General features: G+C 35.4%; 1 protein-coding gene across 8 annotated transcripts in view; it reads right to left on the bottom strand.

The window, feature by feature from the left end:
• The window catches only part of ANKRD17 (ankyrin repeat domain 17), a 128865-nt gene that overhangs the window by 79839 nt on the left and 33264 nt on the right, over positions 1 to 15762 (bottom strand). For all 8 annotated transcript variants that reach the window (XM_082653099.1, XM_082653103.1, XM_082653100.1 and 5 more), the window contains exons 2-3: positions 7565 to 7718; positions 2006 to 2162 (exon numbers count right to left, since the gene is read on the bottom strand). In XM_082653099.1, the coding sequence (XP_082509225.1) occupies positions 2006 to 2162; positions 7565 to 7718 (311 nt within the window). The remainder of the gene's footprint in view (positions 1 to 2005; positions 2163 to 7564; positions 7719 to 15762) is intronic.

Below are 15762 nucleotides of genomic sequence, written 5' to 3'. Positions count from 1 at the left end.
GCCAAATTGGCTTTCCCGTTTTTCATCAAAAATGCTAATTAAGCTGTAACTCCAAGATTTATGTATCTGCTATCCCTCTGACAAAAAAGCTTCTCCCAGGCACAGCTCACTTGCCTTATCTATTTCAGGTCTTTGCTAAAAAGCCACCTTTTAAACGAGGGTTTCCCTGACTACCGTACTAAAAATGCAACATGATCCCTAACCCCAAACACTGCCTTAGCACTTCCGCATTCAATTTCTTCTGCCCATAATCGTATCATTGTATGCCATACTATATATTTTGTCTACTTGTTAACTGTACTGTCACAAAACACCCACCGCGCTCCACTGTTTCTCAAGCTTTGCTGAACAAACATGACTGTCACAAACATGGCCTAGTGTTTTGCTGATCACTTTTAGTAGTGTCAGTGCCAAAGAATCTATGACTCTTTATTTTTCTATTCTATTTCCTGCTGAACTAGCTTTAAAATACTCTTCAAGGTGCCTTGCCAGTCCCAGAAGGCACATTAAAAAATATCTGGAGAATATCAATAATATCATAGGCTAGTAAAACTGAACGTTAACTAAGGAATAGAACTGGAAGTTAACTAAAGAAGGAGAGTCAATCTATGAGAAGGATGGCAAAATAAATTAATAAAAACAGAAAACTTAGATGAATGAAGACAGAGTTAAGAGAAACAGCAAATTCACATTCTTGTTAATACTAAAAGATGTTGCATAAAAACACTATTATATAAGACAATTCTTGAGTGCTATTTTTTATTCTCTAAACTCATATATAAAAGAGTATTCTCATTTTTTTCAACTATTTAAAGGTAACTGCTAAAATACAGTTGACCCTTGAACATCACAGGGGTTAGGGGTAACCACACTCCACTCAGCTGAAAATCTGCAAATAACTAATCAGTCTGCCCTCCATAAATGCAGTTCCTCCATATCTCTATATCCACGTTTCTGCATCCATGGATTCAACCAACCACAGACTGTGCAGCAATGTAGTATTCACTACTGAAAAAAACCTGTGCTGGGAGCTCTCTGGTTAGGATTTGGCTTTCACTGCTGTGGCCTGGGTTTAATCCCTGGTCGGGAAACTGAGATCCACAAGCCACGTGGCATGGCCAAAAGAAAAAAAAAAAAAGAAACAAGAAGAGAAAGAAAAAAACCCTGTGTATAAGTGGACCTGTGCAGTTCAGACCTGTGTTGTTCGAGTCAACTGTAAATAAAATGGCTTAATGGCTTCTTTTCAGTTAAAGGAAAAAAAGAAGCCTCTGAAGGGTGAAGACAGTAGTAACATGTATTAATGGTTCTTTTCCAGCTGCTTCCTTGGCATTGTATTTTTCATTATACTACCCATAACTGTTTTATATACAAGATGGTGTGATTGGTTTTTATTGCATAACATCATCAGAAAAACTTTAAAGGCCAAGTCAGAACATATTTACTGAGTTCTTACTAAACGTGAAATGTTATATAAAAGGAATTATAGGACAAATAAAAATAACATCCCTGGAACTCACTTACATTCAAGTTATGGAAACTAGATCTCTGACATTTTTGAACATTCATAAAACAAATAAACAAATAAAAACCCTGCCCTTTAAAATGGTCAGAACTATGCACATGAAGTAGAAAATGGCATGACTAATTAGAAATCATTTACTTCTTTGTCACCAAAACATTAAAAGAAAACAAAATCTAAAAAAGCAAAAGGTCTTTTATAACATATTGGCTAAGAAGTCAGCCTTGTAGTCAGACAGACACTGGCGTCCTACCTCTGCTACTTGTTACCTATTCAATCTTAAGTTACTTCTTTTCTGCTTTTCATGAATAAAACGGGAATAAAAACAAAATCCATGCCTAAGGCTTTTTGTGAGTATAAATAAGATATCACAGGTAAAGTGGTTAGCATACTGCCAGGCACAAAATACATGCTCAGTAAATGTTAGCTATTTTAATTATTTTTAAGAAAATGTTTTTATACTGATCACAGTGGAAATACACTTACTTGTCCGACTGCCCTGCATTTGCTGTGCTTTCAGCTCTCATACGGGTAAGTGCAGCAGCAGCTTCATCCAACGCACAACTAACAGATGATGTCAACCTCCGAAGCACTTCAGGATCTGCAAAGGCTTTACCATCAGCCGTAGATAATTTGCCTATTCCTATTATATTATTTTCACACCAATTCAGATATACCCAAAAGGAGAAACAAAGCAAAATTCAAGTTACTTAACTCTATTTATGTTAAACTCCAAATGATACACTGGACATATATATTGCCTGGCCAGAATCTTCTGGGAAATCACTGTTCTCCAATTTTCTATTAGTCTTATTCCTTCCATGTGGTCCATAAGTGCTCAACTCTGTGACTCTCTGGTTCTAGAAATGGGTCGTTGGTCTATGCTGGGACAGTCGGGTGTCCTCACTCAGACTTCTGCCATACGTTTGCAAGAAGAACCTATGCTCAAAGGTTGCTAAATCGTGAGTCATGAGCTATTTGGTCACTTTTATCACCACAAAGAGAAAAAGACTGCCCAAAGTAAGTCAACATAGAGGAGAGGAGAGCAGAGAAATAGGAAGGAGACAGTTCTGATAAAGTTATATTTGACTCATTGACACTAGTAGTGCCAGAAGCCAGCACCATACCTATACCTTTGGTAAATGCCCATTTTCATTTAAGAATGTTTAGTTGGGCTACTACCACTTGTGACCAAAAAATGGCCATATAAGACATTATAGGCTATATAAAAGATAACCTATCTATGAGTACCTATTTGCTTCAAATTACGACTACAATTTATTACATACACCCAAAATCATGTCTAAAAACACCATATCTAAAAAATATTCAGAATAGACAAATTTTTTTTAAAATTTCAAAAGCAGAAATGGTTAGTTACCATGTACATGAAACACAACTTGTTGCTACTCTACATATCACTATAAAGAAAGCTGATCTCTAACATTCTAAACTCAGTGCTGCTTAATCCAGGCTGCCCATCAGTGGAGCCTTTCAAAAGTACAGATGCTGAACTCTCCTATATCTAAAGATATAATTCAGTAAGTAAAAGGAAGGCCTAGGGATCTACATACTTTAAAGGCTCTAAGGAGATTCTAATGCACAGCCAGGATTAAGAACCTTTGCTCTAACTTGAAGATAAAACAACTAATGTTATAATGGATATTACAGAACCCCACTACTCAACATGTGGTTCATGAACTACTGATAGAAGCATTACTGTCACTTGGGAGCTTGTCAGAAATGCAGAATCTGAGACCCTAAAATTTACTGATCAATAACCTGCATTTTAAAAAAAGATCCCCAAGTGATTCAAACGCAATTAATGTTTAAGAAACACTATTTTAAAGAGGTTTTAAAACAAACTATTTAACTAAGACAAAGACCAAAAAGATCTCCCAAATGATAATAAACATATCTGTACAGATTTCTTTTAATAGTGGAAGGGCTCAATAATATCATATAAGTTTGTGTTTGAAGTTTATTTTAAAAAAACTTTATACGCATTTGCTTTTCCTTCTGACAAATCCAAGATATGAAATATTACATCTTACGGAATAAATATTGCAAAAAGCATTTCTGATTTTAGATATTTAGATATAACAAATGTTCAGAGCAGTCAAATTTAGTGTCTGCTACAATCAAGACATACAAAGGATAAAAACAGTCTTAATCTGGTAAGACTGATACCTACTGCATAATTTGTGTCACTAATATTAAAAGCCAACTGTAGTCTGAACATGCTATAATAGTATTTATTCAATAAGATATCTGTGGTTAGTTAAGTATCCTAACATTATTGAGACCAATATCACAGATGCATTCTCACATGAGAGAATTAGCTCCAATATTTTAGCCAACTCAGATTGGCTATGTAACAACTATTTGTCAGTGACAAAAAAGAACTAAACAAGAGGATATGTACAGATCAGAAGAAAGTAATCCCTGTTTTTTAAAAAAATAACATTTAAAATAAAATATTCCATATTAAATTTTTATGAACTTCTCATATCTTCATAAGTAAAGATAACTATTTTAGTAAAAATAACTAGGAAGTAACCTAAGAAATACATAGTAACCTTTCAAATAAATAAACAGTGATTGGAAATTAATTTATCTAGCTACTCTGGATTATGGTGATCTTTTTTACTGGTCTTATTCAATTATCAGATATTAATCAGTGAAGATCAAATAACAGAAATGATACACGATGACCAAATTATTCTTTCCAAGTTATGACATTTAATCAATTGAGCAGAACCATATAATTTCAGAGAAAAGGTGTATTAAATGATTATCTAGATTTTTGATTTCAAGATGATTTTAAGACAATTATTTCTCCCTTTTTTCTTCTCAGAACTTACTCAACGGAGAACTAAAATACAATAGGAACTCCATCTTTGATAAAACTAGAAGAAATTTGTAAATCAAAGCTAATATTCATGAAGACATAATAAAGAGGAGATTAACTGACTTAGCAGAACAGAGTAAGCAGAAACATAGAAATAAGCGAGAAACAAAGTGATCAACCCAATAGGACTCAGGAGTTATATATAGGTTCCAGGTTCAGGGGTGAGGCTTGGGTTGGAAAACAGAGAGACTGGCTGAATACCTGTGAGGAGCAGTCAGACATTTAAGACTCCATCCCAAACTGCACAGCCAGATAATTATTCTCTAAAGAGACTAAACCAGAAAGACCCTGGGCTAGAAGATATTGGGTATAGATGAGGAAGAGATAACACTAAATTGAAAATGAGGATTAAGTGAACATATGCATGATAAACAGTGAGATCCTTAGCCCCTTTTCTACTCTCAGCTCCCAAAATGCTGGCAGCCAGCATTTATAATTCACTAGACAGAAACAGGCAGATGTGTCTCTCAAGAAATTAAACAGCCACAGAGAAAAGACTTAAAGATATTGACATTTCGGGGTTCTCAAAGAAATGGAGACGCTTCTGTCCAATCACTGGTATACTAGGAATTCTAAAATGTTCCCAAGATTACCCAGCTCTGGTGTACACACTCTATATAATCTTTGGGACTGTGAATTTGATAGATTTTATCCCCATGATTAGGTTATGCTATATAGCATAGTTGACCTGAAGATAAGAAGGTTATCTGGGTGGGCCTGACCTTATCACATGACCCCAGGAAGACCAAAGAGATTTCTTTGGCTGGTTGGAGAAAAGGAAATCAGAGATTCAAAGCACAAGGATTCCACAATGCCATGCTGATGTGAAGATGGGGGGAATGTGGGCGACCTCAAAGAGGTGAGAGCAGTTTCAGCTGACAGTCTGTATGAATATCAGGATCTCAGTCCCACAATTCCAAGGAATTAAATTCTGCTGCCAACAATAATAAACTTGGAAATGGATTTTCTTCTACAGCCTACGGATGAGAACTCAGCTTAGCTGACATCTTGATTGATTGTTAGCTATTATAAAGAAAACGGAAAAAAAAAGGGAATAAACACAGAAATGAGAAAAATGAAGCAACTATTAGCATCCTATAAAAAGGAACTCTACCTCCAAAAGTAGCTCCTTTCAGCTGAAATCTACCTTCATGTAGCATCTTTAAGCCTGGTTCTGCCTCTTCGAACCACAGAAAACAAATATCCCTTATATTCAACTTGAGTCTTCTCATCTGCAGGAGAAACATTCCCTGTTCCTCTTATGACATGTTTTCAAATAATTTCACAATCCTCATTTCTCTCAGGTAAACTCCTAAAGCAACATCAAATTTCAGGCAAATGCTAAATTATATCACTGCTACCCTGTACAGTTTTCCATACTCAAGGAAAGAACCTTGCATGTGCCCCTACTATGTTTTCATCTGTATTTGGTCAACATTCCCTTAATAATCCATTCTAGAATTTTACCCAGGATAGAAATCAAACTTAACCATGAGTCCTTCAAATATTTAGATGCTGTGTTATGAGATATTTATTGAAAGCATTATCAAACAGCAATAGGTCAGTTTTATGCTATAATGAAATCAGTTTATATGCATTGAATGTACAAAATCTAGCATTGGTTCAGCGTGCTCAAGCCATGAACAATTAATGTTCACCATATATTTATGTCCACTTTAGGAAAGTTAAGAAAATATGGTTATTTTAAATGATCATAGAGATTTAGAGTTACTATTCCCTTATATTTAAGGCATATTATATATTATGATGTTTACTCTTGGTTATGTATATAAACTCTAATTAAAACACTTCTTATGAAGACAATATAATGATGATCCACTTTACAAAAATATAATGATGATTCACTTTACAAGGTTTTAAAAGACAATCTGTGACAAAAAAAGTGGAGGGAATTATACACAGTCAATTCTTATTATTCATGGTAGTTATGTTCTGTAAAGTCACTGGGAACACTGAACTAATGAATACTGAACCACTGCTCCAAGGGGAAATACAGGGCTAGGTGCCTGAAGTCTCTGGACACAGCATTTGCATTAAACAGTCAATACATAAGCTTGTTTTATGTGTGTTTTTATTTAAATACAATCTTATTTAATATATTATACTTGATTTATTAACATTGAACTCACAGCCAACAGCACTATAACTCATGCTGAAAAGGCTTATCTAATAATACACGTATATTCTACAAAAGGCACATCACAGCCTTTTCACATTTAGGAACACTAGATAGCACTTAAGCATTATACTTGGGGGCCATTTGAAATCACCAACAAAAGGCACAAAAATGTGGAAAATGTGGCACTAAGTAGACCATGGAAAGGACACTTGTTTACAGTATGAGAGCTGAAACAAGAAGGCAGAGAGCATCACCTCAGCGGAAAACATGCACGCAGAACAACTCAAAATTTTCACCGTTCTGTGCATTTCTATGAAAGACTGAGAAAGCACTATAATTTGGGTGTATAAATACGTTTTATAAAGTAGGTGAATTTTCAAAGATGGAATTCAGGACTAATGAAAACTAACTGTATAAGAAGTCTCTGTTTGGACTTCCCTGGTGGCGCAGTGGTTAAGAATCCGCCTGCCAATGCAGGGGACACGGGTTCGAGCCCTGGTCCAGGAAGATCCCACATGCCACGGAGCAACTAAGCCTGTGCACCACAACTACTGAGCCTGTGCTCTACAGTCCATCAGCCACAACTACTGAGCCCATGTGCCACAACTACTGAAGCCCACGCGCCTAGAGTCCGTGTTCCGCAACAAGAGAAGCCACCGCAATGAGAAGCCCACACACCGCAACACAGTAGCCCTGCTCGCCGCAACTAGAGAGAGCCCACGCGCAGCAACGAAGACCCAATGAAGCCAAAAAAAATAAAAAAAGAAGTGTCTGTTTATAAGGTTTACAAAAACCTGTCAATTTTATTCTGGTAATGAAACTATGCTTGTATGAAATGTTGCATGTTATGCTCTAGAAAGTAATCCATTAACCTTTATTAATAGTCTTATACTAAATATCCAACATCAGACATTTATAATAACCGGAGTTTTTAAGAGTTATGTAGAACTTTGGAAAATTAGGCTTATTATATATGTAGAGTTTGCAGACTTACCTGCAGCTTCTAGTAAAGCTTCCAGTCTAGCTTGTGTTTCTGGATCTACTGTCCTGAGGTCTGCACCATCAGCAGTACCTGACAAGAGTAACTTGGAAGCCGTTTCCAGCATTGGATTTTCCAAATCATCCTGATCCAAAATGAAAGACTCCACCTAGAAAACAAATACCAAAAAAAGAAGAAAGGGAGGAATGAAAGGAGAAAAGGAAAGTGGGAAGAGAAATAAACAGAAGAAAAAGGAAGAGAAGAGAAAAATATTTTAACATCAAAATCAATGATAAATACAATGCAATCCTGAATAATTTCAATGGGATAGATAAGCCCACAGTTTAAAGGAGAAAATTACATTTGTAGAATAATTTAAGAATATATTATTCATATCATATGTAGTCTATTTTCTTTTCTTACTGAAATCATATGTATTCTTTTCTATTCTAATTTCATGGGGGAAGGGTAGTGTATGGGAGAGGTTATGAGGTTAATACTTAGACATGAAACCTTTGACTTTGGTAGAGGACCTAAATTAGCTGTTCTTAAATCTTTTGTTCTCAGGACACCTTTATACACCTATAAAGTAGTGCTGCTCCCAAGGACTTCATATAAGGGTTATATTTATTAATATTTACTGTATTTGAAATCAAACTACAATATCAAAAAATCAAAACATTAATATCACTACTGGTTTCATTACAAAAGTTTTTAAGTACTGGAACGCTGTCAAGCCCAGGCAAATAAAATTTCCAAAATTCTAGTTTGTGCTTGAAAGCTTAATTTTATCATTGGTGACAAATACTGTTGATTGTTTCCCTTAAAGGCTCACTCGATCATTTCTGAGAACATTTGCCAAATGCCCAAGTTTGATAGGCATAGTGTGTCTGTCTTTTATATTTTTCCAGCAAAAAAAGACATTTCATGAAAAAAAAAGTGGACTGTTCACCTCACATCTCAAAAAAGCCCAAGTGCTTTTCCCTCAAACACCACCATACTTTCATATGCATAAGTGCTTTATGTGTTCCTCCCATTTTGTCACACAATAACATTAAAAGGACATGTATTCAAAAGTGGAAATTTCAAAAAATTAATATTTATTGCTCTATCAAGATTATTCTTCAGGTGAAACTGGTTTTTCATTTTATTTTTTTAACTGTGAGTATATATGGCAGTGATAACTACAATGATACTAGCACAATTTTGTGCCATGGCCTTAAGAGGCCAGCAGTTTTACCTACCATTGCTTTTGTATCATCAGTGCAAATATCAACCCAGTAAAAAGGCAAGTAACATATTAGTATTGTGATGAAAACATTTTTGACCTCTTGAACATCCTGAAATGATTTCTGGGAACTTGAGAGGGCTGCAGACCATACACTGAGAACCACTGATACAATAACATACACCAGATTCAATTAAAAGAAATGTAAAGAATTAGAAAATAGCAACTCTTAAGACATGGGGAAAAGTTTTGTTTTGACATCCCTTGTCATAGTGCTACTTACAAATAGGTATAAAGATATAATTCTTTACAGTTTGCTGATAAAAAGTTGATAATTATTATATAAAATATCACTAACATGATCAGGTGAAATTTATTTCACAAGTCTAAAGTACTTCTAACACTGTAATAACTAAAATAGATATAAAAGTTATTAATAACCTAGAATACAATTACCCTCATGCCTAGTATCTAGCTGTCAGAAATAAGATTTAAAAACTTCAGAAATAAATTCTTAACCAACATAGCATCAGAACTCTATTGTTCCATCTTTAAAAGTCACCTGTCTAGCAACCAGGCATAAATCCTATATCAATACATATTTAATACTGAATGTTAAATTTAGGGGGAAATAATATGCTTCTTTCTAAATTTCCATTAAGCTAATGCAGTTTAATATGAAATAACATTTCAGATTTCTAATATTTCAAATATAAATAGACACCGAATACTCTGAAAATAATCTCCGTAAATATTTGAAAATTTTCAAGAATTTTGCTCTATATTAACCTTAAAAATCTATATCATAGGAAGGAGTTAAGAAAAAAACAATAATGTTTTTTAAACTTTATTTTTAAAGGCAGTAGTGAAAGCCTAAGTGTTATACATTAGGAAGGGGACTTTTCAGCATGGTTTGGTCATAGACACATGTGATTCAATATTATAGCCTGGTAAAAACTATGTCCTCCTATCTTTAACCATGGTCCAGACGATGAGTCTTTCTAGAGAAAAAGGTGCATCCCAATGAAATTTTCTCTGTTAAGATATCTACAATTTTTCAATCCAATGGGAGAAGACAAAAAAAAAAAAAAGAGAGGAAATAATCATGGAAAAATGAACACAGGTTAAAATGAACAGGTGAAAAATTAAATAATGTTTCAGATTAAGGTTTTAGAAAACAAAAGATATCAAAGAGCAGTGCAAAGTGCCAAACCAAAAGTACAGATCAAAGGTACTAAGACTGTTTGAAGGAGACAATGCATGCAGAAAGAATATGAAAGGATTTTGACCAAAATAACTAACTGATATAAGCAAAAAGGAGAAGAAGGAATGTAGCACTGGTAGACAAGCATAAAATTTCTATATGCTAGAATACAGGGTTTACTATAGGAAAAGTCGGAAAGCTACAAGTTAGATCACAGAAGGTATTAAATTTCAATCAAAAGTGATTTGCTGACACAAGGTCCCCTTATGCCACATTGTATCTTAACTAAGTTTGGTGAAAATTTACTAAGAAAAATGCATCTCTATCTTTTCATGAGGGATACTAAGTGCAGAAGAAATATGTTTTCTTATTGATTTAAAACGTCTCCATAAAAGTTCTTTTTTTTTGGCCGCGCAGCACAACTTGTGGGATCTTAGATCCCTGATCAGAGATCCAACCCGTGCTCTCAGCAGTGAAAGCCCGCAGTCCTAACCACTGGACCGCCAGGGAATTCCCATCCATAAAAGTTTTCATATTGATTTTTAAAGCCCACTATTCTTGATATGTGAAAAACTTGATAACTTAAAAATCAGTAGATTCAAGTGACTATGAAATACTATATATAGATTTTTTAAAAGACATTAGGATGAAAGAAAAGAATAGGAATGGATGTTTATTATATTCTCTCCCACCCCACTCCCCCCAGTTTAAGATTAATGAAGAATAAACTAATTTCAAGGATACTGTTAGGATCTAAAGACCTAGGTACCATTTCTGCTTCATCTGCTACCTGTGAGACCTAACCAAGTCTCTCAGCCATCTCTAGATGCTTATTCTGCGTAATTTTTTCATGAATTTTTCACATGACTTATTATATATATTTACTGTCTTTCTAAACTCCATGGAAATAGGCACTTTGGAGCACTGATATATATACAGCAACTAGAACTATGCTCATCACATTGTCAGGACTCAAATAACTCTTGAATAAATAAAAGATGATTTGGGGACCCTTCCCTTTCAGATTCTAAAATGTTGCAGTGTATTTGGAGAAGGGAGAGGTAGTTACAAAAAATAAATTTAAAGGTATATTTTATAGATACAGAAAAATCAAATATTAGGTAGCAGGTAGGGAAAAATGATATCTTCATTGATTTATTAAACCTTTATTACAAACAGTCTTTGTACAAGAGATACTGATGTTTACTACTATGAGATGTGTAAAATTAAGCCTACTACCTAGGAGCTTGTTTCTTTAATGTGAGAGTAAAATTATACAATAACAATAATACAAGGTAAAAAGTGCATAAGATGAAGAAAGGAGAAAAAAAAAGAGCCATAGGAGTTCTGAAGAGGTAGCAGAAGAGGACTTCCTCCTTTAACACCAATTCCTCTTTTCCCACCTGGAAAAGTTCTTGTGCTACATTACAGAACAAGTAGAGAGACTGATATAAGGAGATGCAGTCTTATAAAAATACAAAAATAAGTAATCCTTTATTCAAATGTCAACTAAGTTATGGGCATATACCTCTTTAACATGTCCTTAGTTGAGGAAATTCAGATTGAAAACTAAAATGCATTTTCCCATTGAAACCTAACTCATTTTTATCATATTGTTTCTATAGAAAAAAATTCATTTTGAATAATGGCCAAGTTCCGGAACATTAAAAATGGTCTGAATAAGAAATTCACATAAATATTCTGAAACATTTTCCTTAAATGAAATGTATAAATAACTTTCCTGAAGAGTGGAGAGACAGAAGGAAAGGGATGTCCTTATTAAGTTTATTCATCCTTAAGGGAAATAATGTCAAAGTTATCAATATTCAAAGCATGACAATTTAAGTTATATCTAAACTATTTGGATGTGCTGTTTTGACTAGCTGGATATTTTATGAAATGGTGTTTGTGCATAAAATTCTGGTCTAATACAAAGAACCATCAAAATGCAAGGGTCTTAGAAATCACCATGTTCAATTCATTGCTACAGATGAAAAAACAAAGCACAGGATCCGTATATAAATAGCAAGTTTCTACATATCTAACACCAAGAGATCAGTTATCCAATTAACAAGTTCAATATTCTTTCCACCAGAAAAAGAGGCTGTTGTTTGACTCTGCTCTAGAAAAGCTGACTTTAAATTCTATATTTAAGGGATAAAGCTGTTAATACCTGAACCCAATGTTTAATTACTAAAAGTGAGACAACCAAACATTATATGCCCCTGATTTATGCAACATAAAATACACAGTACCTCCTATGAAGTACTCTTGCCTCCCTGAAATAACTTCCAGTTTATAAAAATTATTAAGGCAAATATCAGGAAAAATTTAAATCAGGGCTCCTCAATCTTGGCAACATTGACATTTTGAGCCAGATAATTCTTCATTGTTGGGAGCTGTCCTATACATACACTTCAGGATGTTCAGCAGCATCCCTGGCCTCTACCCACTAGATGCCAGTAGCAACCCTATCACAGGTTGTGATACTAAAAATACCTCCAGACATTGCCAAATGTCCCCCTGGAGGAAAAAAAAAACAAAACCCTGGGGGTGGGAAACTGGGAACCACTGAGTTAAACAGAAGCACACAGACTAAACTAAAATCTAGAACATGTTTTAAAAGAGAGAGACAGAGACAGTAAAAGGGAAGAACCGTTCTAAATTAAAGAAATTCCAGAGACATAACCATCAAAATAATATAGACCTTATTTGAAATTTTCAAGGAAAATGAAGAAATCTGAATATGAACTGTGCATTAAATAGTATAAAGGAATTACTCTGGTTAGGTAAGAAAATGCCCTTATCTTTTAGAGATGCATATTGTAGTATACAGAAATATTGTCAGGAATTTAAAACAAAGTGGTGTGGCGAATTCTTGATACTGGTGATCTGAAAAAGAGATTTATAGAGGCTTTATTTTACTAGTCTCTATACTTGTGTGCACATTAAATCCTTTTAGTTTTTAAAGATTAAAGGTGATGTTTTACTGCAGAGGTTGCTTTTGTTTAAAAAAATTATTTAATGGTAATACTATTCAATTAACAAAGTATTTTTTAACCAGTTTGCAGGGCAGAAATAGAGACACAGATGTAGAGAACAAACGTATGGACACCAAGGGGGGAAAGTAGGGATGGGGTGGTGGTGGGATGAATTGGGAGATTGGGATTGACATGTATACAACTAATATGTAAAAAACAGATAACTAATAAGAACCTGCTGTATATATTAAAAAAATAAAATTCAAAAAAAGTTTTTTTTTTTTTTTTTTTTGCGGTACGCGGGCCTCTCACTGTTGTGGCCTCTCCCATTGCAGAGCACAGGCTCCGGACACGCAGGCTCAGCAGCCATGGCTCAGGGTCCTAGCCGCTCCGCGGCATGTGGGATCTTCCCGGACCGGGGCACGAACCCGTGTCCCCTGCATCGGCAGGCGGACTCTCAACCACTGAGCCACCAGGGAAGCCCCCCAAAAAAAGTACTTTTTACTTTCTCCCCAAAATAAACTTAACACAAATGCTTAACAATAAAAAGCAAGGTCTTTTAACAATGGTCAGAGCTGAATGAATTTGTTTATGCTATTAATGGCATTCCCAATCCTTGTATATTCAAAACACAAAGTCACATGAAAATGTGGAAATGTAGCATCATTTGGACCAACTGTGAAAATTAGCATAACATTTCAAATTAACTCCTCTTCAGAACAAATGTATTATCACTGCTATATAAGAGAAGAGCAGTCCATTTGGTAGTATAATAAACTGGTATTCACTCCAAAGAATAAGGATACAGTATATTCTGATTAACTAGACATCATATATACAAATTCTATTCAATTTAACAAATGTTCACTGCCAATTACATACTATGTGCAAAGCAGTAGGACAGCCACAGGAGAATGGTAATCCAAAATGATTTTTTTTTTTAAGGAGGTAAAGGTTTGTGTTTTTGTTTTTATCTCTGTTTTTTGTTTCTAAAGATGGGCAGAGATTAGAACATATTTCTAAGCAAATGAAGGAAATGGAAAATGTAAGATAGATGACAAAAAGGGAGAAGCGTTACCTCTGAGGGAAGAAGGGAAGTATCGACATCCTAAATCTGGGCATGATGGAGAGCATTTTACTGATGCTAAACAAAGTGTGTATGTGCTCGTTAACAACAGAGATAGTGTTTCCAAGTTCCTCTTGGAAACAAGAAGGGTAGACTGGCAAAAATTATCTGTTCCATTGTTAATACCTATATCTCCATATAGCATTCGTCACATTACTTGTTTGCTTGACTTGATTCCCCACTGGGTGGCAAACATGTCTCTCATTCTGAATCAGCCCCACGTTAACTAGTACGATGCTTGCTGAATTATGAAAATGGTAGCAGTGGACCACAGGTAATACATAAAACTGCTTGTTACCAAAAAGCCTACAGAAGTCTGCTGGAAAGCTATTTGGACACCAAGGCGGAACCGAAGAGTAAAGATTAATAATAAGAGGATCTGGCTACCCAAAGGTCTCTGCCCAGGCAGGAAAACGAACTTCTGTAACTTCAACGTTTATATTTGCTTAATTTTAGTGCTCCCGAGGACTTGGATAGGAACAGGACTTGGTATAATCACAGTGTTATGGAAAAGTGGTTAAAACGTTTCCCGAGTGCCTCCTTCAGGGCAGCTTAAAAGGGTTCTCGGGGGCTTCCCTGGTGGCGCAGTGGTTGAGTCCGCCTGCCGATGCAGGGGACACGTGTTCGTGCCCCGGTCCGGGAGGATCCCACATGCCGTGAAGCAACTGGGCCCGCGAGCCATGGCCGCTGAGCCTGCGCGTCCCGAGCCTGTGCTCCGCAACGGGAGAGGCCACAACAGTGAGAGGCCCGCGTACCGCACAAAAAAAAAAAGAAAAAGAAAAAAGGGTTCTCGGAGGAGAAACTGCTGCTGCGTTCACACTCTGCCATGCCCAAAAGTGACCCACCGAGATACTGAACCCAGGCCGCGGGCTTCCCCTGCGGCGGGCGCCGGGGAAACCCCAAAATGATTTTTTTAATAATCAATGCCTTCCACAAATATAAATATAGAAAGGCAACTCTATGTACAAATAGCTAACTATATCAAACAAGACTGGAAAACAGTACAAAATAGATACTAATACAGTGATTGTACAGAGGAAGGAATAGACAATTCTGAATGAAAATAGTAAAAAGAATAATGCTTGAGTAAGATGGGGCCTTTCAGTATCATGCTGAGAAGTTCAGAATTTATATGGTAGCTTACTGAAGGGTTTAAGCATTAAAATAAATACTCAGCGTTCTAGAAAGATAGAGGCCACGTGAAAGATGGTTTTGGATAGACAGGACAACAGAGACAAAGAAACCAATTAGGAATTATCAATCATTTGATCAATATATCAAATGAAAGATTATGCAAGGTGGGGATAGGAAAAAGGGTCAGTCTTCCAGAGTAAACATACTTTAAAAAACGAGAATGCTAGCAACTACAGAATTTGGATTTCTTGACCTTTAACACTCCCCATCCTCCCATCTCATCACTATCCACCAATTTATTACTGCTTTTGTTGTTCTGGAAACCACCCTCCACTTATCATTCAATGTCAAGCTGGTAATCTGAACTTCAAGATGATAATAATATTAAAAGGCTGTATATAGAAAGGTAAATATTAAAAAAGAGATTAATTTGAATCTATGATAATTTTATAACACTGATTGAATAAATTCTTAATAGTTTACACTATGTCTCTCAAACAAGCCCAGAAAAATATGGTATGTGTTCTTCCAAGTTCTTTG

This window comes from Grampus griseus, assembly GCF_964374135.1.
Source record: "Grampus griseus genome assembly, chromosome: 4".
NCBI classification, from domain to species: Eukaryota; Metazoa; Chordata; class Mammalia; order Artiodactyla; family Delphinidae; genus Grampus; species Grampus griseus.
Note: the sequence above shows the minus strand (reverse complement) of the source record. Positions and strands in the feature narration are given on the sequence as shown.